A 25,095-nucleotide genomic window follows, 5' to 3' on the forward strand; every position below is an offset into this window, starting at 1 on the left:
CACGTGCAATTTTTGCTTCCCGCGGATTATCTGATATGAAGTGATGCGATAAAAACTGCTGTTTTCCCCAAAGACAAGCTCGCTGGCTGTCCTGCTTATCACAAATAATTATGCAATCGTTGCTTCCACTCGCTGTAACGCAAACAATGAGTAACACAATTCGTCACCGTTGGTGGTTGGTTGATGTGAGTGATTTTCCCCCGTCCGGAACGTGCCAACTGGGAATGATCCGTGGACAAGTGGAGGAAACTTCACGGGTCTGCTGAAACCGGAACAAGTTAGACACTGTGCTCGGCACTGTAGCGCAGCGGTGTTGGTCAGATGACGTTACTCGACGGTATCGGTGAGGGTGGCGTGATCGGTGACGGGGGTGAGGATTTAGATGGCTTAATGTAGACCAGCGGGTGTGGCGAATGGGGCGGGACACTATAGGAGGGCACCATCGACGATAGGAGATGCGGACCGTACAGGTTCCAGAATGCCTTCTGGTGCAGATCGTAGGCGAAGTGGTAGGACGGAAAAATTCCCGGCGGGATTCCGATCGGTGTGGTAAGCGGAGACGGACTGTACGGTGATTTACTCTGCGGCGAGTGGGAACGGAGCGGTTCTTTGGTGGATACCTGCGACGAGGAGCTGGCTGAGCTGGCTGGAGCCGACGATTTCACGAGCGTTTTTGGCTTTCGTCGCGGGCGGTATTTGTAGTCCGGGTGTTCCTTCATGTGGAGGGCCCTGCGGGAGAGAAATGGACACAAGTTAATTGGTGGTGAATGCGTAATTTACCCATTAATGCTCAAAAATATATTAAATTATAATCATATTTGCTACAAATTATCAATTGTACAAGTTGAAGCAATTCCAGGAAGTTAACTTGAACCTATGTCAAGTCTAAACTCATTCGACTGTGCTCTCCCAAACAATCCATTGAAAAGCGTCTGCTCGGCGGGGAAAATAAACCATATGATGTGCCATGAAATACAAAGCAGCTCATCAACAACAGTTCAATCTACAGATTCAACTGCATCTATTTAGTTCATATAATTTTCCGTTGATCGCTTTGCTGCATTCTTTGGAAAAACAAACGCTGCAGCATCTAATCGACATTCAGTAATGTAAACAGTGCATTCTTCACGTATGAAACTGAACCACTTATCAGATCTTTTTTTCTTCTCTCGAACTTGCTGTTGTATGATATTTACTTTTAGTACACAGCAGAGCAATAAAAACTTTTGTTTGCCTTTGAAGACAGCCATTACTGGTGGAAGTTCACGCTTACTGGTAAATGCTCTCCCATTCCAAACAATATGGTGTTAATCAACACTGAACAGTTTCTTGCCTGGGGGCAGTTAACAAAGTGAGCATAAAAACGGAGGAAAACTCCGACTGTCGTAAAACTTCTTATCTTCCCTTTCTTTCTTCTGACTTCCTCCCACTTTGTTCGCGCCCGCTATACACAACACCTACCAAAGCGATGACTTCCACACAAAATAAAACACCACGCAGCAGAGGAAAATTGAATTTAAAACAAACACCCCCAGATTAAATTATGATGTAAATTGTAAAAATCAAACCTCAACCAACCCAAACAATCGGGTCTAACAATCCATCCCGCACACCACCACTCCCAGGTCCGGCCTCCCCAGGTTCTATTATCCTTGTCTTGCGAGCGAACGAGACAAGGGTGCATTGTTCCCGGCTCGACACGAAACGGACGAACGACGGCACGGAACCCCTTCTGTTCGCGGCCCGGGTGCGTGAATCTGCGGCACAAATGTGTCAACAATAACGTCCAAATTGTTGCCTAATCAGTGTTGACGATGTCGCTAGGCGAAACGCATAAAGATAAGCGAAATGCACAAGGGTGTAAAGCGTTTCGCGTACCTACCTCCCGAATCCCGATGCCGAGCACTTGGTTTTGAGATCTTGTCATCACCCTATCGCTTGTTGGTTGGTTGTGCAGGGAAGGGTGGCGGGAGGATTCGGAAAATAAAAATCAGTTTACCGAGTCGTGAGTGTGGGAGGGTGTAATATCGGAGGAAAATTTCACGGGAAAGTATTCATGACAGTTGCGATAAGAATAAATGCTGTGTGCGGGATGCGTGAGAAAGCTGGTTTATCGCAGCAAGGGTTGGTGGTTATCACCGGACGGGATTTTTTTCTGTTCATTGTAACGGTACACATCGGTGATAACGAGATTCTGGTGGGAGGAGAGCAGATGCGATCGGTGTTTTGTTCCGCAATGAGGGCATGGATTTATTGGATGACCTAAACAATCGCTAATTTTGCGTGGTAAATTAAATTAAACGTTGATTAACGAGTTACTCGACAAATCAAAGAAACTTTCAGAATAAAAAAAAAATAGAACCAGAAATATCTGTTTTGTTACAGGTATAAAAACACCGTGCGTCACCATTGCACCTAATTTAGTTAAGGAGAAATGAGTCGTCATTGCTACTGAATCATTGAATCAAAAATTCTGTTCATGAAAATATATTCTCTGTGTTCAGATTGACAAAGAGAATATAGTGAATACATTTTAAAAAACAGAACCCCTGTTTTGGGCCTAAAAACTGCTTCCGAAATCGGGCTTCCGACGAAAAGTTAATGACTGCTCATTTCCCCTCAAAAAGTATGGAGGTCTGTGCCTAGGGGACGAACGAGGGGTTCACGTAGAACAACGAATGCGGGTACAATTTGACAGTGCTTGAGAATTTGAAAATGTTCAGCAGTTTGTTACACAAATTTATAATTTACTGTGTTGTGATAAAAGCCCTAAAGCATTTATATACATTTGTGAATTGTAGTTATGTAAGTTGAAATATCCTAAAATTTTGTATTTTGTATATGATTTTTATCAGTTTGTAAGAATTTGTAGTTGCAGTAAGAGGCCACAATTACACATCTTCTAATAATTGGCGATGATTTCGCATTTCAACAGTTTATGCATGACTTATAGCACTAATCAACTTTAAGTAACTGGCTTGATTTGCATTCGTCAATTGCCCCGAAATTGTTAATAGTACCATTCATTGTGTTCGATTGTCTTACAACTAACATGTGGACAGCCCGTTAAAATGTCAATTAGCTAACGTCCTCTGCATCTTACTAGTTCCTTTCGACGCTCTACTTTATAGTTATTTGTATACTTGACTAGAAATACAATTGAATCTATGTAAAGAATTGCATGTAACTAACTGACGCAAAGCAGCAAATGCATAAAAACTATTGTCGCATAAGATAGTCGCTGATTTTCCTCGCTTTAAGAATGGATCATTTTAGGTAGCTTTTGCACATGCTTACCGCTAGATGGACACTAATGCGCCATTATTTAGAGTAAAGCTTAAGGCTAATACAGATTACACGTCATAATTTATTTCCGCTCCGTTGTTGTTGACGGTTGCTTACTGTTAGTCTGAATCGGCCGTTTTGGGTGGATCAATCAGGTTGAAATGCAGTTTGACAGTCGTTCACAGACGTTCGTCGAGTATGTTTGACAGAACATGTCCCTGCTGGAGCCATCTGTGAGACTTTTCAATACTTGATGGCAAAATGAAGTGGTTGAAGTGTGAAGGCGGTAGAATGTGGCAGGCTGCAGTGGGCTAGGCATGTAGCCAGAATGCGCGACGAAAGAGTACTACGGCAACTACTTTTAGCAGAGAACCAGGAAGAGACCGTCAATTTCACGGGGCAGACCCCACACCCGATGGATGTGCGGTATCAAGGACCACGGACAGTCCGCTGGTGTTCGAAGGAACTGGAGAACGACAGCTCAGGAGCAACAACCCTGTGGACCATAATTCGTTCGGGTCAGGATCGATAATCGACCGTCACCAATAAAGTAAGTTAGGTATACTCTTGTGATTGTTAAAAATAATGATTACCAATGAATTACTTAAGATTATCATTGAATATTTTTGTTGATTACCGTTGGTTCAGTAATGAGAACGTAAATGATTACAAAATAATCTCTGATTACTACGCACTTACGCGCCTCACAGGAAATCCCTAGCGCACTCACGATTTGTTATTGCTGTTGGTGGTTTACCTAGTGTGCTGTTGTAAAGTTTTTCAAACTGGCGGAAAACAAACCATTAACACAATTACCAATTAGAATTCTCTAACAGCAGAGCGCACACTCCCTGTCGTTGCTATAAGTTTTCCTATGCTTATAAAGAGTGCATAAGTTAAACTTCAGATATCAAACGGAGGGGGATTGATCAATCCATACAAAACTTTGGGAAATTGAATGTGGGGTCGAAATGAGCAATTATACCAAATTTCGTTGAAATCGGAGGTGGTCGATTACAACGGATATGACCACTTGAGGGGGGATGACCCAGAAAAAACCTTGAAATGGAATTTTGTAAAAAACCCAAGATAGAATATTTTAAGACCTTCTTTAAATTAATGGTTTTGACCAATGCTAACATCCTGTGAAGAGAAATCAGAGGTTCATGAAAGTTAAATAATAAGTGCCTTCGGACATAGCGTGGTACAGAACAATTGCGGGCCAGTGCAACGATCCTATTGATCCTGACAGCCCTCCCTCGTCATGCAATTATATATGTAGAATAATATAAAGATAAATCTTACATACAAATTGCGAATAAACATCGACCAAGGTATTAACCAAGATATTGACATGTAACATGAATTTTGAACACCGATTTTGGTTTTTAATCGGGTCCACAACAAATCTGGTGTTCATGAAGTGCTCGCACTAACTGTAGCTTTGGTGGCACATGTATTAGTTTCAGCTTTATACAAAGCGTGTTGGGAGCGAGCTGTGGTTCTTATCACGAAAATATGGCATTCTGTCAGGGCCCTGGTTTTGGTTACAGACAGTCTCTTATATATTAGATGTAAGATGAGCAGTACACGTGACACGAACAACCATTTTAAGGCATTTCAAAACGTTGAAAATTCATCTAAGAGACAGGCTACATGGAATGAGTCAAAACGGTTTAGCCAAATATGCACGGATCCATGGTCTCTGCGCTGTATTTGTTGAGATCAAAAGGAAATGATCCAAACTGCTGCAGCTTAGCTGCTAAACTCTGGTTAAACCACTAGAAAGGAGCTGTAATGATGAATGTTTTCTCCCCCAGCCATATTCATCAGACTTGGCGTCATCCGGCCATCATTTATTATGATCAGTGGTTGGAGAATACGCGAAAAAATAAACATTTGAATCGATGAATGCCTCTCATGAACATACACTATTCGCTTCTGCTGCCGATGATGCATTTATCGGCATTTGACTTTATCACGAGTATAGCTCATCATGAGCATCGCAAGTTCGTTCAAAAATTGAATGTTGAACTTCGAACGCAGCCGATTTAATGGATATAATATACCCGGAAATGCCACAAAGTGCCCTAAATAGTATTACCGTGAATAAAGAATAGTTTAAAGTAGTATTAGTGGCTTTAGAAGCAGCAGAACGTGTTATATCGCACTTTTGCTTTGCACACGATATTCGTATATTCAGCGATGCTATGAAGCGTGAATGTATGCGGCTCATTCGATGTGGCGAATTGAACCATTCATTTTGGTCAATAGTCGTGATAGAATTGCTTGCTGATGCTTGGTGTATATATTCAGTTTGCGAATTCTCCAACCTATGATTACGATCGATACGTTCACTGGAATATATTTCATTTCTGGAAAAGGAATCTTGTAGCCGCAAGTTTAACCAGTTTGGCAATACAAGTGAATAATTCTAACGTGAATCTGGCCATTCGATATCAGGTGAGTTGAGTATTGATTTATTTTCGGGGCTCTTCACATCCATATCTATTGCACTGAATTCTATACTACTAATAATTATTTGACTATTATAATAGATCAGGGCAAGTTATTATACTGGTTCGAATAATCTAATGAGGTCACTAGTTTAGGGAAAACTATAATTTGATTGCGCTTCTCATTTTTAGGAGTGTGATTGATTTTGTAAGTAGATTTGAAGTTTAAATGAAAGAAAACCTGTATACGTAAGTATGAATAATTTGTAAGTGTATCGCATACACTACACTTAAGGCAATACTGTCGAGAAAATGAAGTGCAGAATATATAAAACACTTTTGTTGACTTAATTCGCTCTTTGCCTTGAAAGGCGAAACCTTTTTCTGAAGTAAAATTTGTTTACAGTCAATTTATAGTCGTTCTGGCTTTGCAGCAGACAGAACGTTCGCTCGCTTTCGTATCTTTTTGTTGGAAAAATTTATGTGTTTTAAGTTTTACTTTCGTTTTGTTTTGTCCCAATTCGCACAACGCTCTTGAATATTGATGTGCAAAAGTACCGACTAGGCGTATCGGATGAGTGCGCAACTTTAGGCATGCGGACGATAAGCATACGGACTTGAGACATATGGCATATGGCATAATGGACGTTAGGCATAATTTACAAAACTTCGCTTTCCTATGAATATGCACTTGAGCCAATCATCGTTCCGCCATAATACAATAAGAACCGGGCCGTCCATTTAACTCAAATTTATTTGGAACAACTTAGTTTGCAACAAAAACTTTGGTATAAATATAAGGTAAAAAATAAAATTTTTTTGGCATAATTTCGAAAAAAAATCAGAGGGGTTGTGTACAAGACACGACCGCATATATAGGTGACGCAGGACTACGTAAGTGTCTTTGTAGTGATAGTAGCATGTATTCATTCTTGTAATCATTCGATTCTTCATGTATACATGCAACATATATACATGCTACATGCGTTGTATGTAACATTTATCAAAGTAGCAGCATTGCATACGTTCAATTCTCAAAAGATTGTACATTTGAAAAAAATTTAACAACATCAAGAACACAAACTATTGCTTTCCTGCTACCTTACTGAAATTAAAGATTGTTTTTATTACCCAGGGTTCCCCACGTTGAAGGGATTTTACCAATTCAATCCTATTTTATCAACAGCACATCTTTTCACTACACTTCTAATGGAACGGCAAGCATGCGTATTCATACAGAGTCGTATTATAACCGAACACTACAACAGCTGTAGTACATTTTTCCAACACAGATATCAAATTCGCCGAGGTTTAATCGTCTCGCAGTAAAGAATTTGCAATCTGTTGGGACAATGAACTTGTGTCATTTTTTCTGGCACACTTCTTTAACACAGACATCAAATTGGACTAGGTTTACGTTCATAAGAAATTTGTTGGTACGAGGGGACTTTGTCACTCTTTCTGGCATACTTCCCAAGCAAGGACATCAAAATGGTCTAGGTTGAACCGCGGTGTTAAGAAATCTTGTTGAAATATGGAAACTTTGTCACTTGTTTTGGCTTGCTTCCCAAGCACAGATATCAAATTGGTATAGGTTTAGATCATCGTAAAGAATCTTCCAACCAATCACAAAGCGAGAATTCTGGTAAAACATAGGTTCATTATTTTCAATTTTTCAATAGTTCAACATCAAGAATCCATACTTTTCTTCATTTGAATATTGAAAATCGATCCGAAAACCGCTGAGCTATTAGCGCTCAAACTTATCATTTTTCGTGACGCTCGCATTTTTGATTTTTTGGAATGACACCCTATCTCTAAACTTGCCGTAAGACGTAGTCCTACGTCAAAAATATTTCATGTCTTTTCATAGATGACTCATGGCGAGACGGCTGCAGGCTGCTAGTTTTGCTGGCCACTGCAGTCGCCGCAGAAATCACATCTGTCTACATTTATTTGCCTTCCTAGGTCTACCGACTCTTATTAGTTTTTCCTAGCCCTCGCATCGACTTACCGGGCTGGTATAGAATGTTCGAATAACAAATAACCGAAACACAATTGGCCGAATAGAAACTAGCCGAATTCCAACAACTGTTCTAGAAAGCTGAAATTGAATTTGGCCGAATCACGAAAGGCCGACCCCCTATTTGACCGTATCAAGAAAGGCCGAACTATGCCCGTATGCGTTAATTCATAGAAATCTGAGACCCTTTGGCCCAAACCTGTACACACTCAAAAAAAGCACAGAATTCGGTAAAATTTTGCCGAGATTTGGACAAGCCGAGTGTGAAGGAATATTTTGAAAAATCCCCAACACGATTATTTCATGTTATTTTGGCCGGATTTCGGAATATTCGTCAAGCGGAGTTTGAGGAAGACCCAGAACCGATAAGCAGTTTAAGGCAAACTAGCGTCACACTTGGAGTGGACACTTTGGAGTGGGTTAACTGAATGTTTTTCAAATTTGACAAAAAAAGTTAGTGCTGCAAATCATATGCAAATGGATTTGGTAATGGGGTTCCCTTATATTGACGATGGTGCAAGCCTCAGACAACTACGTTAATCGTTAGTTAGAAAGCACTGTTCTTAGTATTATGGACATTATCGCCGATTTTAGTGCCAATGTTAATAAGTATTTCGTGGTCAGTTTGTTGTCTACCAGCTGTTGAACACTTCCTAGAAATTTAACATTTCATTAAGGTGCATTACCAAAACGTTGGTGGTATAAACGCGAGAGTTCTTCATTACCTCAGCTTGTCTCAAATCTAAAATAAACGTACGGATAAAAAATTACAACTTTGACAAAGCCAGTATTCGGGAAATTATTTTAAACTATTTTTAATCTTAATATACCCTTCTCTTGAAATAGGCGTGATCCAAAATGGTACACTCGAAACCACCTATATATGGTTACGGAAAATAATCGTTTAAATGTTTAGCCGAATCGAAGAAATTGGCGTCGAGCGTCTTAAATATTAATGATGATCTTCCTTTTTGTTGTATAGATTTTGTCACTGTCACAGATGCTTTAATTCGCTAAATTTTCTTTTTTGCACTGACGTTTCGATGTCGATCAGGTATCTTCATCGGGGTTTAACGTTGGCGTGAAAAGAAAAATAAGCGTCCAATAACATTTAATGACTGAACGGTCAAAACCACAATCATTTGTTACTAAACGGCTGGTGAGGTGATAAATAACAATTAACAAGAGTAAGTTACGTAATTATCAACTTTTGAAATTTTTTGAAAACTGATATTTTGTAACAACATTTGGTTTTGCGTTCAAGTTTTGAGTACACCGGGGAAAATATATTTGAAATTATCCTTCAACCATATGTTCATCTTGGTAAGGACGTTTACTTTATTTTTATTTGTACTATTGAAGTTTTATACTATTTAGTTTTTATTCCAAGAAATAAGTAGACTCTATGAATTCAATACGCAAACCGAATGTATCACTATCATTTGTTATTGCGCAAAAAATGTGTCTGGAGAGAAGTTTATTGATACGATATACCTCAACTTTTTCACTAGCGTGATTGTTTATCCACCTATTAGGATGATACAACTTACTTTTATTTTTATAAACGCATTCAAAAATTTTTTCATCAGAAAAGTTTTAGAACAGTCAAAAATGATATGCTTTGCTGAATATAGTTACTACCTATCTCTTATTGGCTGCGAAATATAATGATTAGATTAAAAAGAGCATTTAAAAAAACAATTGCGCTTAAGAACTTTGCGCACGATTTTTTATAGCATTTCAATGTTCTTCAAAGTTATTCAGTTATTCATTCTAAAAACTTTCATTAACAGCACTCCGTAGGAACCCCGAAAATAATCAATTGAAAAGTGTGAAGCACATGCTGAAGGCTGGCATAGCATACGAATATTAGCCTCATCTCAACTCGATAATTGGCTAAAATTTTATCTTGTGATCCGTTTATAACACTCATTTATAAATATAAGCTAACATTATAATTACAACATTAAGCAATGTCGAACACAAAATATTAATAAACTATAAATTATTTTATACTCGACTGCCACTGTTTAACCATGTCCCTGTCCTGCGAAACATTCGCGATTATTCTCCGCGAAACAAAAAGATAGTTCTGAATCATTTTTACATGACACCAGAGCGAATTGGCTTGCCCCTGTTTAATTCCCCGCGAGGGAGAGTGTGCTGGTGCTGGAAGCTGGGGGGAGTGGTGGGACAGACGCGCGAACATCCACCGGATAATCCGGCCACCATTGTTTCGGCTTTGACTATTCATTGCTCATTCAGCGACGGTATTGCTGTTTCTGAATGGAACAATAGCGAAATTAATTTGATCCTGTTTTTTCTCTCTTGTTCGATATTTTCTCGGCTTTTATGATTCATTTATTATTCCGTTTTATTTCCGCTACATTCGGCACTGCTGCTGGAGGTGGTCAGTGTTCGCGATCGGAATATTAAAATTTCTACTCGGTACCCGCCAAGTTGAGGTTGGTTGTTTTTTTTTGTGTTGTACTATTTTATTTCGGACAAATGCTTTTTCTGTGTTTTACAACGTGGATTGTTTAAATGATTAATCGCATACATTGCACTTAGGGAAAGGATTCGCTTATAACAAAGAAACCAAACAGCGATATCATGAATAACTAAGTAAATCCTTTGCAGTACAGTGCGTTACTTCGTGGAAATCGACAGGAATAATAATTTTTATCAGTCCTCGGTCAAAAGGTAAAGCAAATATTAAGCCCTACGCTTTGGTTGTTGATTTTGTTTTTGTCATCCGACTTCAACAAAGTCCAACAAAGATTCCGAGGAAAAATTGATAATGCAGCCCAACAAAACGTGGTTTGTCTTCCATATCTTCATCGGGCGGTGTTCGGCCGATGCACGGCAGCGTGGCAAAGATTGGCCTGGCTAATGTTTTTCCAGGGCCGGGCATTGATGGTTAGCCGTTCCCATATCGGGGTATCAAGAGTGGATGATAAGTTTTGTCGTGGTCTAACAATAATTGATATTGTGTTCCTTCAATGCGGTTCATGCGATGATGATATGAGCACCGTTGTTTGCTCTGTCGGAATGAAAAGAAAACATTCCCGAGAGGTATTGATGGGATATGTCACTCGGAGCGGAGGAATAACAAAACGCGAAGTTCTTTTCGAGGCATTATCACCGAACAAATAGCCATTCTTTGGCCATTTGTTGACGATGATTGTTTGCTCACAGGAACGACGAGCGGAAGTCGTGTACTTATGTTTCATACTATAAACCAATGTTCAATGTGCTTAGTAGTTGATACTAAGGAAAATTCTGATCATGCAATTGCTATATGATAGAGATGTTTATAGAATAAACTAGCTGACCCGGCAAACTTTGTATTGCCATAAATTAAACTGTGCTGTACATAAATCGTAAATCTCCACGATCTCGAATTTGGTAAATTTCTAAGGAGTTTAACCTTTGATGATTCATTTTGGCAGTTACGTAACTATGAAGCCCAGGGCAGTTTGATATACAAATTTTGAATTACCTCACAGTAGAAAACAACTCAACTCATTGCTACGCCAGATAAAATAAAGCTGATAGCATTTAAATATTCGCCGTGATTATATAACATTTCGCCGAGTACCATTTCGCAGAAAACCGATGCTCGGTTGACCAAAACGCGGAATATAGTGTTCCGCGGAATGCCATTTCACGGAAAGTACTATTTCGCGGGTGTGATCGTCTCCATACACGCTATCGCTCGTTCGGACCCATCTGAAGGAATGTAATAGAGGTTAGTAGACCCAGGAAAACAAATAAACCTAGACAGAGGTGATTTTTGTGGTGAGGCTGCTCCCCCGACGTCGTCACGTCGCGAGAAGACATGAACTCACAATTGAAGGTCAACTGGACATCAACTATTTACTCTGCAGAATTTTAGGAAGAACGTTTATGTACATTGAAAATAATAGTGGTCCTAATGTAGACCCTTGGGCACGCCCGATGTTATACGGATATTTCTAATATATGAACCGCCATTAAAAACTTTTTGATTTCTTCTGGTAAGGTATAAATGATGCATGATTTGAGAAATTCAAATTAGCTTCGTGAAACTTCGTGCATAACATGCTGTTAGAGATCGTGTCAAATGCCTTAAAGAATTCTGTAAAATCAATACAGTTGGTCTGCCGCTATCTATAGCAATAGCACTATCATCTAGAACCTGAAGTATAATAATCTATGTACTCTCTTTAGTCCAATAACCTATTGGAATTGAGACAATAGATTGTAACGGCGTTCATGGTCACTGATTTGAATCTTCAATACCTTCTCAAAAATTTTTGATAATGCATATAGAATGCTGATTGGTCGTATATCTTGCAAGGAATTCGAGTTACAACTTTGATCATTTTAATATCAGCTTATACTGGTCAAGTTATTTTGTTCTTCACATGAGGGAGTAAATGTGTTTTTGTGAACAAACTGGTCGGTGGTGTACTTGGAAACGCATTCGACTTGAGATTGAGAGTTGTGGGTTTAAGTCCCACCTGGACAGTGAATTATTTTTCACAGTTTGCATTGCGTCCAATGTTCTTTCTTCACAAAAACACATTTACTCCCTCATAAGAAGAACTAGAGTTAATTTTATTTTTAATGGAAATTGCCTTAAAAATTTTCCACCGGCTTGGGAAATTTTCTGTGTTGATAATACTATTAAAAATGTGTTTAATAAGCTTAGTTAGCAGGGGACAGATGGATTTTAAGAATTTGACAACTTCGAGGCCGACAGCCGAGGACAACACATCAATATCAATCAACATCTGAACTTCCAGACTGGAAGGGGGAGCTTTCAAACAAATGAAACAGAAAATTAATAAAGCATATGGAATCAAATTTCACCTCTGGAGGCTTTTGAAACCAAAAAATGTTTCTGTGGTGATTCGAGACTCCTCCTCTTCTGGAAGTTCCAGTGGGAAAGGGGTCTCGAAACACCATAGTAAACCATCATGACTCCATAAATGCCCATTTCCCAAATTTGCTTCTATTTGCTTGATCAATTCTCGAGTTATGCAGAAATTTGAGTTTCACTCGTATGAGAGCCCCGCCCTCCTCTTATAGGGGAAGGGGTCTCGAACCAAAAGCAAAGCCTAGGTGTAACATTCCGTGATCGAACCTTGACCTTTTGGTTTTATAATACCGTCATCCGGGGATACTTGCAACACTTTTGAACTTTGACTTACTATAAATTTCGAAGTATATCATTTAGGTCCAAGTGTAAGTAGCCAAAACTTGTATAGTGGTCAGTACTTTTGATTTATGATTTTGAGAAAAAATATAAACTAAATGAATCTGTAGAATGAACCGAAAATAGGGGTGTTGCAAGTTACCCAGTAAACGGGGTTACTTGCAACACTTTTCTGATTTTGCGTTTCTTATAATTTTATATCTGATTTCAAACCGCGAATGCCTGTTTTTAGATATTTTGAATGTATTTGTAGTAAAACAAGAGATACTGGAGGCGTTTTTTGTTTCCCAATTTTGTCTATCGCCTTTTTAAAGATAATCGGTGAAAATGCAGCATGTCAGCAAACTCCAAATTGCTGTTTCAAGGCACGTGGAATTTTTCACAGTTTTAATTTTTCTAGAGATGGCAGTAGACAAAATAACATCGTACAGGTGCAAACTTACTTTGTACATACTGTCTATTACGATAACTATCTATTTTACAAGTGCTGCAAGCTGCGCCATATTGGAAGTAACAACACGAATTCATCGTTTCTTCTCCAAGTTCAAAATATAAACAAAGCTCAAAGCTGCAATTGTTAGCTCATATGATGCACTAATTGTATACAGGAACCAAATGATAAAAAATAATTTCATGTTAATGAAATGGTGTAACTTTGCACATGCATTTTTTCTACTCTGAGCGTGAAATTACTTTCCAATCGTATAAAAACAAGCAAAACAATGATATAATGGATTAGACTTAACTAAACAATAGGTAAACGTCCCTTCTTTAAAACGGCGTTGACCACAAATGGCTATGTAAACAAACAAATGCGTTAGAACTGTCAAAAGCACCATGCGCAAAGGTGTTGCAAGTAACCCCGGTGTTGCAAGTATCCCCGGATGACGGTACAGATTTTGCAGTCAACTGTTAGAGTATAGGACTATATATTGACACTAACAGCCTCTCTCAGTCGAGATCCGAACATACGACTACTGGCCAGCATCGTACATCGAGACCAACTGGGAGGCAGAATGGGGAGAGGTCTCGAACCACCATAGAAAAAACTCCTGCTTCCCAAAACCCCTACATGCCAAATTTGGTTCCATTCGTTTGAATAGCTCACGAGTTATGCAGTAATATGTGTTTCATTTGGGAGCCCCCTTTCCAGAGGGGGAGGGGCTCGAATCATCGTTACGGCTATTTTAATGGATTTCTCGGTGTACTAAAAATGATGCAGAGTGGTTAAAAGAATACGAATGCTCGTGTTTTTATAGCAAGCATGAACTATAGATACCGTCATCCGGGGCGAGATTGTGCCAAAAAAGCATATATTTTTGTTCTTTAGCTCAGTATACACACAATTTAGGAACTAAGTTGATTTCAAACCTGTCAATATATACTAAATTTTAACAACTACCGTAGAGATGGTTTAGTTACAATGAAACCTAATTTTACTGGAAGTGCATGAACTTTGGCACAATCTCACCCCTTCTAGGGGGTGACATAGTGCCAAAAACATAAAGTTAGGCTGAAAACCTAAACAGTGAACATTAGCATGTTTATAAAAAATACACATAAATATCAGTATAAAATAGTTCATATGGGGCCGTCCATGAACTAAGTGGACTATTAGGGGCAGGGGGTCGACCAAAAACAACGTATCATACAAAAAGTATGAACGAAAATAACCCGGAGAGGTCTGAAATAACTAAAAAAGAGTTCGTAGTCAATGCACAGCCTTTATATAGCGTTTCTAGGGTTTACAAGGGGGAGATATATGAAGGGGTGTATCATAAGGGGGCATTCCGATTTGATCATTTAACAAAAGTAGCCATTACTTCGTTCGAGAACCCACGGCCGCAACACGTCTGGCCTATCCCACCCCCCTCTCCCCTCCTTAAAACTAGCAGTTTATACACGGTATAATATATTCGTCTTATATTAGAGTGTTTATTCAAAGTATCTGAAATTTCCAGAGAAAAAGTAAAAATTAGTTTAAATTATTTAACAGACCTATGATGCTGTTTGCTCCAAAATGGATGATGCAATCTAATCTGTCAAAATATTGTGCTCAATAGTAAAGAATGTGAGTGTGCTAGTGTATACTGACGTATTTTTGTTGTGTATGTGAAATCCACAAATTGGATCGATCATTATGGCTTGGCACAATCTCAACCCCGTGAAGCTCGAAAAGTACAAAGTTTCGAAAAATATTATTTTCGTAATCAAAACCTTTGCCAACACATAATAACCTTTCAATACATTGTAAATGATTAGTTTATATACCTTCAAAACGGACCCGAATGACTTTAAGTTAAAAGGTCCTTAATAAAACCATCATCATCATGATATACCTTCAAAATAGCAAGTTGATGCGATTTCTTGTTAGGGTTGGTTTATGCGGGACATTTTTTACAAGCGTTATTTCCGCGTATTTTTGATCGCGAACTTTGAAACCCTGTTTAGGCTAAATTATGAAGTTATGAATAAATATGTTATGTTCATCATCATTTTGAATGTAGGTCACCAGTTTCTATAGATATAATAAATTTTCACAAATAAACATTTTCGGTTTTTGGCACAATCTCACCCCCGTGGCATAATCTCACCTCGGATGGCGGTAACTGTTTTGATTGTTGATTAAATTCTATTTGTTGCTTTTTACTTTTGTTATTATATATAACAAAGTTTATAAATGGGTCGAAAAACGTGAAATAAAACCAAGGCCCGGAGGGCTAAGCGTCAATCGATAGGGTTCAACCTTCAACGTATTGAGCAATGTCTGTGTGTGTGAATGTGTATGACGCTTAACTTTAGTCGTCTGTTTGTTGGGGATGGCTAAGCCGATTTATGCGCTATTACTTTCGTTTGAAAGGTGTTATTATCTACTAGTTCTAGTAGTTGTTGTTTTGCAGTCCGACGTTCCGTCTAAAAGTTATAAGTAAAAATGTAAAAACAACATGACACGGTTTTCTCCTGAACCGCTCAACTGATTTTAACAACCTTAGTTTCAAATAAACGGTCATATTACAGTGAATTACAGTTATATACTAAGTTTCATTAGAGTTGAGAAAGCAGTTCAAAAGTTATACTTGTGTTTTGACTAGGTGTCAATAGTCGAACGTTTCTCAGAGATGACTGAACTGATTTATGTGCTATTAGTTTTGTTTAAAAGCCAATATGGCCTCACAGATTAGTATTGAAAGTTATGAGCAATCATTTTCAATATATTGAAATGCACAATAATTTAAAATGATTTTAACCAAGAACCATTGCAAATTATTTTTAAAGTTTATCGCCCCCCCCCACCTTGGAAATTGATCTGAAAAGTCGGGGAGCAAAAAAATAATTTGTATGATATGGGTTAATTTTTTTATTGTAAAATCAATTGTCTGTGGGTTCTACAGCCTGAAAAACTCGAAAAACTAGTGTACGAGTTTGAGTTAACACTACTAGCACGAAACAGAAACGGAAATTCGTACAATGGAATTTCCGAAAAACGGCCAAAAAATTTTCCTTCGTTTTTGTCTATATTTTGTAGATTTTTGCATGGAAAATAATAATGTATATATTGAAAGGAAGAATAGATTTGGTTTTCACGTTTAAACTTTAAATAAAAATGGTTAAAGTTTTTTTTTCGCCAACCCCCCCCCCCCCCCCGCGATATTTCATAAGAATGTTATTACCTACCTGTCAAAAGATATGTAATAAAAATTTGATGAAATTATATAAGAGAACTTTATTGATATGAATCAAATAGAATGCACAGTGAGACTAAACCACAATTAATTTTTCAAGTGGTGCGTCTTTGGAGCAGTTTATAATTAAAATATAACGCATTCTCTTTTGCTAGTAGGATGAGCGTGAATCCATAGAGTAGGATGATTCAAATTTTTGTTTCTCTTAATGCATTAAGAACATGAGTAATTCTCGTTGAAAGTGGGCCGCTACTGGCACGAGGTCTTCAAATATTAGAATTTTAGTACTCGATTGGTTGAAAATGCTTAAAAAATGAGATTTGCCCTTTTAATAGTTCGAAACAGTGGACTAGGATTGGGCAAAATTCCCGAAAGTATCGATAATGGAATATCAATATCAAATCCGCCGCTTACCGTCGATATATCATTCGTGAAGCATCGATATTAGATTTATCGATACTATTTAAGGCAGCATTCTGGGATTAGGAAACGCTACACAAAAAAGGGATTCATAAAAATAATCAATGAAAAACATGTTGAGCAAAGAGAGTGCCCCCAAAACACGCATCTGGATAACCTGCCGAAGAGTTAAAATTTGATCCACAGTAGCACGAGCATCCATAAAGCACACCTGGTACTATCCTACGCCCTCTCCTGCCACCGAGGATAGACGACGCTACAAAAGCTGGGAAATAGACGACGCAACGAAAGCTGGGAACCCTGCTGGTAGCAGGGGCATGCACATCAAATTATATGTGTAGTGGCATTAAATAAACGAAACAATTTATTATCTGTATCAAGGTTTACAACTTTCATATTATGGAATATCTTGCTACAGAAAATTAATTGTTTTATTTAGTTAATGCCATTGCACACCTAACTTGATGAATGGTTCTTATAACATTTTTTCTCAACTCTCCGATGGAGGTCTTGATATCAAAATCGGTTGGGGGGATCATGGCGAGAACGGCGATTTTCAATAAAATCCAAAATGGCGGCCAAATCCAAGATGGCCGCCAATTTTTTTTTCACTTCGTTTATAAGCCCTATCTCTCCTCTTTACATAACCGTGTCGTTTGTAGTTTGTTTCATAGCAAATTTTGGTAATATCACAATAATTATTTGAAAAGTGTAAACCCTGCTACAAATAACTGGTTATTTTATTCATTTAATGCCATTGCACACCTAATTTTATGAATGTTTCTTGTAGCATTTTTTCTCGCACTACAAGAAATATTTATATTTATATTTATATTGTCATTAACTGAATTAAAAAACCAGTTATCTGTAATAAAATATATATAAAAAAATAAATGTATACAGTACTCGAAAGCAATAAAAAAAATCGTGTGCAAAGTTATTGAGCATAAGTGATTTTTAAGTCCTCGTTTTTAACACATCATTATATTTCGCAACAGAGTGCAGAGTTCAGAGTGCAGAGAACTGCACTATAATTTATTAATTAACTTTTCTGAAGACACCACCCTGGAAAAATTACGCATTTTTACCCAATTGCTAATGTCCGCACTTTTTCATTTCCAGACCACTGAGATATAGTGGTAAAGCATCAGAGTTTCTCCATGGCAGCTTTCGTCAGATTTTACCTTATTATTAATAAACGTGTAGAGTTGTATAAACGATACTTGGCTCCAATAAGATGCCAAGGTCCGTTACATTATTACTGCGCGGTGTGTGGTCAATACAGTAATCAAAAACTATCGAGTGTTTTACGGGAAAAAATCGATGACAGTGAATTTCTGAATGCTAGGTAATGAACAGCGAGAATAGCAGTGGTCCTTCAACGCTACCTTGAGGCACTCCTGAATGGTTCTGAAACTAGTCGATTACAAAAGGGTCCAGTTTAATGACAATTTTGCGAATGAGACTCCCAATTTGTTCAGCTTGGTTAGCAAGATATCATGATCGACACGATCGAGCCGCATTTGGATCAGTGTAAATGGCAAAACAGCAAATATTTTTTGAAACGATGGTTCTACAATTGATGAAGGGCCTTCAAGGTCCTTGAACCTTCAAGGTCAAGACTAAAAACTTGAGATTAGTCTATTACATAGGAACGGGGCCTTCCCTCGAAAACCCGCGCCGAGAAACGCGGCTAACACAAGCTGACAGACGAACAACGTCACGTGCAGTACCTTGCAAGTCGTAAGGGCCGGCATAGTGTCGTCGTCCTGAAAGTAAACAGTAGTTAGATTAAAACTTCTCGCTCGGTGGTAATCTGCAATTGATGTAGGAAGCGGCACAATATGTGTCGATAACCCAACCAAACGCGTCGCTATCCTTGAGAAGTGGATTTTGCGGTCTCCTTTTGTCCAGCGCCTCTATGGTTCAAAGGTACAAGTACCAGCGAACCACATGCCCTGGCGGGTGTTGTGGGTTCGAATCCGGTTGTAATCTCAGATTACAGCTTGGTTCGACTCATGCACCTTCCAGTATTGGACAAAAGGTAGGAGTCAAAATGACTACTTGTCAAGCATAGCTACCAATACCCCCCCCTTTCCTTTCCGCTCTTCCCCCACCTTCACCAAAAAAAATTTTCATTTCTTTCCCTACCGTCCCTTCATCAATTGTAGAACCATCGTTTCAAAAAATATTAATATATATGTATGACCGCACTTCAAGGTCAAGACTAAAAACTTGAGATTAGTCTAAAAAAGCAAAGCATTGGGCTTAAACGTTTTTAGACTTTACCCTTCTTTATCGACAGACTTCACAGCCGACTATTAAAGTACAGGACAGCTACGGGACTAGTGCAACAATACTACTGGCTGTATCTGCCAGTGTAAATGGCGTCGATCTGATTATCCTGTTCCATAGCGTTCCATAGCTGTTACTGACCGACCATTTCTCATGAAACAATCGAAAAAGTTTAAAAAAGGAAATAATTGGAAAAATAGCACAAATTTTTAAGCGTTTTAACTTGTGAAAACCTAATGACAAAAATCGAAAGAATATTTTATTTACCATTTTTCGGTCATTGCACTGTTTCTAACTTTTACTTCTGTTACGTGCTGGAAGCGTTAACACTCGTTTTTCGAATTATCCGGGCTATAAATAAAATTTATTCATATTCAAAAAAAATTACCCACTGATTTGAATACAACTTTAAAAATAATTATCCTAATATAAGAAAAAAGTTTGATCAATTGTATGAATTTCGCAGATTAGCGGCACAGGTCCACCTCTATGTTTATCCGTTGAGGGTATCTGAAATTATATGTTACAAAATTGCGTACAAATGGCTTTCCCTTCTGCAAAACTAGTTTAACACCAACCGGAAGTACTCGGCCATTACAGGGTTTCCTTTTCGAATCAAGCACAGTCCAGCTTAATTACTTTCCTCTATAATTGCGTGAAACAGGAGTTTATGTCCGGAAGGTGATAATCAAATAAACGGGAGATAATTTCCCTGTTCTGCAGGAGTGCTTCATTATAGCAAAAACTTGACCCTTCCTCATGGTAATACTGTTTATTATTGTTAAGCCGTTGAATTTCATTCAACACAGGAAAAAAATATCCATCGGCAATTATTCCTTTGTAACGGCATCCAAAATTAGCTCCGAAAACATTAACATATTCCGATAATTGCTCATTCAGTTTTTCCAACAGAAAGCCCAACACAATGGCTGCGTCAATTGCTCCATTGTATACCGAAATATTGCCGGACCCGCAAGTCCCACGCGGAATGAAAGATTAAACAAACAAGGCCATCATGGCCGAACGGGCTGAAAGAAGCAATTAAATCCGACACAAATTGTCCCCTCCATCCGCCAATTGCACACCGTCAGGATACGGTCTCCCGACAGCAACTCACTCGTACGTCGTACCTACCAGTGCCAGTGCCAGCGCGTACTTTTTTCACTCGAACGGCCTCCGAACAGTTTGTAGTAAGCATCGATAAAATGACTAGATTATTTGTTTTGTATCACATTTAATACGGCTATTGTTTCCGAAGTCGTCCCGTCCGTCGGACTAGAGGCAGTCCGCACTGCAGTGCGGACAGTGATATTGTACCACTTTGTTAGGACAATGTTTGTTATAAAATTAAATTCTTTGGTGTTTGTCGAGTTTTGTTCCATTGTAGCCATTTTTATTCTCGAAAAACAAAGTCACAATTTTACTCTAAATTACGGTACGATGTACGGTTCGAAACTTGAAATCTCGTCAAGTACCGAAGCCATGTGACAGAAACAATAGATTGCCAACCTAGCAGCGAGGATAGTTTTATGCTTTTCCACCCAGCCCAACTGTTTGTCAGTTGGATTTTCCGGCTGACAGGCACCGGTCGGTCGGTCGGTGTGCTCCGGTGGCATTTATCCTTGCAAATTCCATTGTACTGTACACAATGGTTGCTTGTTGCATTTTCAAATTTAAGCCTATTGTTTGCTGCTGCTACGAATCGCGCTGACAAACGACGACGGCACTCTACTGTAGTCACCATATTTTCACTCAGCTGCAAGACAATCGATTGCCGTACAAAAGAGCCTGCATTGATGAGTGCACGGATATGCAACAAATTGGGCCAGAGTTTTCCATCGACCGGCACGGATTTCACAGTTGTGCCTTTCGGGTGCAGGAAAAACTCAGCGACGGCTGTATATTCCCACGGGGAAGCGCTAAAGCTGAAGGAAAATTATTTTTTAACGAGTATGGACTTCCTTTCGGCAAGCCATCCAAAAGTCAATAAATTAGTTGCCGTCACACTAATAACCGAAGGCAGGTCCTTGTGTTTTCATCCTTATTTACATTTTCTGTTGGCTGAGCTACATTCATGTCCTAGACACAGTCTATTCTTCGAGTTCACAATTTATGAATTGTGGTTTTGTTTCATCTCATTTGTTTGCCAGAACAAAGAAGAAGCCATGAAAGAAAAAAACAAAACACGGATGAAGGTACTAAAGTCTGGCAGACAAAGAACATCTGTCGCTAGTTGTTTCTTTGAGTGGGTCTTCGAAAGTAACCGTTCAGTTGGGACCTCAACCAGTGCTGAACAATTGAAGTAAATATCATTACATTCGAAATTTATATTAAAAATCATTTTCCCAAAATCAGCGGGCTCCCGTCACTTGACTCAGCCGGGTAGCGTGATTTCCTGTCGAAACGTTACGCAAATTTTCCTCCACAAGTGCCCTCATAAAGTGTCGCAGCACAATTGAAGGCCCACTTCAGATGGCAAATATTGACAGAAGTCATTAGACGACATGCTGAGCCTCTGAGCTGTTTTTTGTTTCTGCGCTTCTGCACCAGCCAGCCAGCCAGTGGAAACACCGTTCCACATGGGACTTTCAATGTAGCTCAGCATAATTCGAAGCGAAAACGAAAAACTGGGATTAGGTTTTATCTTTTCTTGTGTTTTTTTTTTGTTCCAGCTTGGCAGCAAATTATTTACACATGTGGTGCACAACACACAACACACTGCCTTTCATTATTGTCGCGTCAAGGCTCATAAACGTGAGGATACCTTTTCTATGCGGGGCATATGCGTGCGTATAGTGATTGCTCTCGTTCGGATGCTGCTGACTTATGCTTCGGAGTACGGTTGAACAGTTGCATTGTTATTGCGTTCGGTTTCGTACAATGAGAAGCGCTCAAGTGTTTTGTTTTCGTAGAATGAAAAAAAAATCGAGCTGAGACTGACTGTTGTTTGTTTTATGATTTGGTGCAATCCGGAGTGCGTTTTGTCGGGCATTTCTTCACGCGTTGCTTTATGGCTACACAACGGAACTGTAACCGCTACAGTAGTGATGAGCAGAAGACCCATCTCCTAGCGGCAGAGGTTCGGCAGCTTGAGGATGTTTTTTTGTCACGATTATCCGTTGTGGACATCTGGAATGACATGCTGCGAAATTGCGTACAATGATTGCGAGGATAAATAGCGTCTCTTAGAATGAAGACAATTATACGAAATGTGAAGATTAATTTAAAGTTGGAATACTCGAGCGAAACTCTGTACTCAGATTCTATCCTATCCAATCTATACACCTGGCACAGAGTAGTACACCTGAACTTATTTTTAGGATTTACGACTCCTTAACAATGCATTTGTTTCACATGCAACTATGCAAAATGCAATGAACTATACTGTAAGGGGCCATGCACTAATTACGTAAGGTATAATGGGAAGAGGGGGTGTTCCACGAAATCTTACAAAATCTTATTTGGGGGGAGGGGGGTTTGATAATTTCTTACGTAAGATTTTCACACACTCTACAATTGTCTTTTACACTACTTTTTCGAACTCTGTTTCGTTGAGGCGCTGCAGTTACTCATTTAACAGTAACTACTGAGCAAAAAACTGAAAATGGTTTGTTGTCTATCATACGCGATCAATCAAAGTGAGCTGAGATCTATTTAAATGCTTTTTATCATTAACGAAGCCCTACCAGCTAAATATCCTACGTTTTTTCGTGCGACGAAGAAGACAATGTCGACTAATCGTTTTAATTTCCGTCATTCATAAATGAAAATAACTCACGCAAGGCATTGTCGTTATTCTACAGCCAGGAAAACTTGCCTGACCTGCAGACATTTTGCAGAATAACATTTGGCAGGGCCGGCGCTAGCCAATTTGTCGCTCCACGCAAATTCTCAAAATGGCGCCCCCAGAACAAACGAAAAACAGCCGGCGTTGTTGTGTGCAGACATTTTACTACTTACATACTCGCAAACGCACAGTCTCGTAGAGTCTTTCTGCAAAAACCACTCACGAGGCAAACAACTCGTGAACAGCCAGCTGCCCGTGAGGGCTAGCGGCACACTGGGATACAGATTTTGCATTACTTTTTGTTTTCTTCTTCGTCTTACGCCCTCGATTCTACACGCGGGTAGGAGTGCGAGTCCTCGCGAATGATCGGTATCAGTTGCTCAGACTGCAATAACGTGCGAGAGCGACGACCGTGGCTGTTAGCTAAATGCACACTCGCAAATGTCGTTACAGTGCATGTACTAAGTACTGCACTCTGTATTGTTGTCGCTTAATATTGGTTACTGGAGTCACAGCATCTACTTGAATTGCTTGTAGCCACATGTTACTATGAATTAATATACCAAATCTTCCCGTTCATAATACAGTAATGTTCCGATTATGTCAGCCCTATGTTGAATTTTGGGCTGACAAAACGGGGAAACTGACAAAAACGGTAAATTTTTTTTTTCGAAATTTTTTTCAAAATTCAATACCTTGCAATATCGAAGACTTCTACTAAAAATTAAATTTTAACCCTCAAACCCTTTAACCTTAAAAGTTCTATCGTCCAGCGGAATTGAAATTCTAACCTTCTATCTCTTAGACTAATCACAAGTTTTTAGTCTTGACCTTGAAATGCGGTCATACATATATATTAATATTTTTTGAAACGATGGTTCTACAATTGATGAAGGGACGGTAGGGGAAAGAAATGAAAATTTTTGGTGAAGGAGGGGAAGAGCGGAAAGGAAGGCGGGGGGGGGGTATTGGTAGCTATGCTTGACAAGTAGTTATTTTGACTCCTACCTTTCGTCCAATGCTGGAAGGTGCATGAGTCGAACCAAGCTGTAATCTGAGATTATAACCGGATTCGAACCCACAACACCCGCCAGGGCATGTGGTTCGCTGGTACTTGTCCCTTTGAACCATAGAGGCGCTGGACCAGGTAGACCAGGAATCGGGGGTAGACAAAATCGGGAGCTGACAAAATCGGAACATTGCTGTATTACAATAATTTCATTTTTAATTTGATAAATAAGACAGAAAATCTGACGTGAATTTTCTTTTACACGATGCTTGAAATCCGTTGAAAAATATTGCCAGCTAGAAAAAATCTGTACACATTTTTCGGAAATTTATGAAAATCTTCAGAGAAATTAGCTAAAATCTACACCAAACCTGCAAACCATGAAAGCTGCAAATATCTGAAATTTTCATAGGATAGTGGATTTTTATACAGACTATAAATTGCAATTTGCCGACTAATATGCACCTACGGAATTTTTGCTTCTAACTGTCTTGAATCTTGAGCAGAACTAGAAAATCTTGCTTATTAACTCTTTCTGAAGTGCAAACTGAGCTTCGCGCGTGGTTGCAAAAATTTTAGTTTACAAACAGGTTCAATAACTACCGAGTGAATAGGATTTCTCCAATTCCAGCTCACGGCTGTAAACGCCAGCACTCTTCGTGTAAGAAACCGTAGGTATAACAGACCACTTTGTTGGAATTTTGTCTTTCCATGCCTGTCTAGGAGGAAAGTGATTTGGAAAAGTTCTATACAGAAATATACCCATGCGCGTTATAGCACTAAGTGCAGGTGCAATCTTGTGTTATGCTACTATTTGGGACCACATGTGAAGGCGTAGAATTATGATATTGAAAACAGATTTTCTTTCAATATCAGATCTGTTTTCAATATCATAATTCTACATCTTCACATGTGGTCCCAAATAGTAGCATAA

The 25,095-nt window shown here is 38.9% G+C and overlaps 1 protein-coding gene across 1 annotated transcript in view; it reads right to left on the bottom strand.

Annotated features, from left to right (window-relative positions):
- Positions 1–317: 317 nt before the first annotated feature.
- LOC128738639 (transcription factor SOX-14) overlaps positions 318–25,095 on the bottom strand; it is a 36,040-nt gene continuing 11,262 nt past the window's right edge. The window contains exon 2 of the mRNA XM_053833932.1: positions 318–729. Coding sequence (XP_053689907.1) covers positions 318–729 — 412 coding nt within the window. The remainder of the gene's footprint in view (positions 730–25,095) is intronic.

Source organism: Sabethes cyaneus, chromosome 2 (assembly GCF_943734655.1).
Source record: "Sabethes cyaneus chromosome 2, idSabCyanKW18_F2, whole genome shotgun sequence".
Lineage (NCBI taxonomy): Eukaryota > Metazoa > Arthropoda > Insecta > Diptera > Culicidae > Sabethes > Sabethes cyaneus.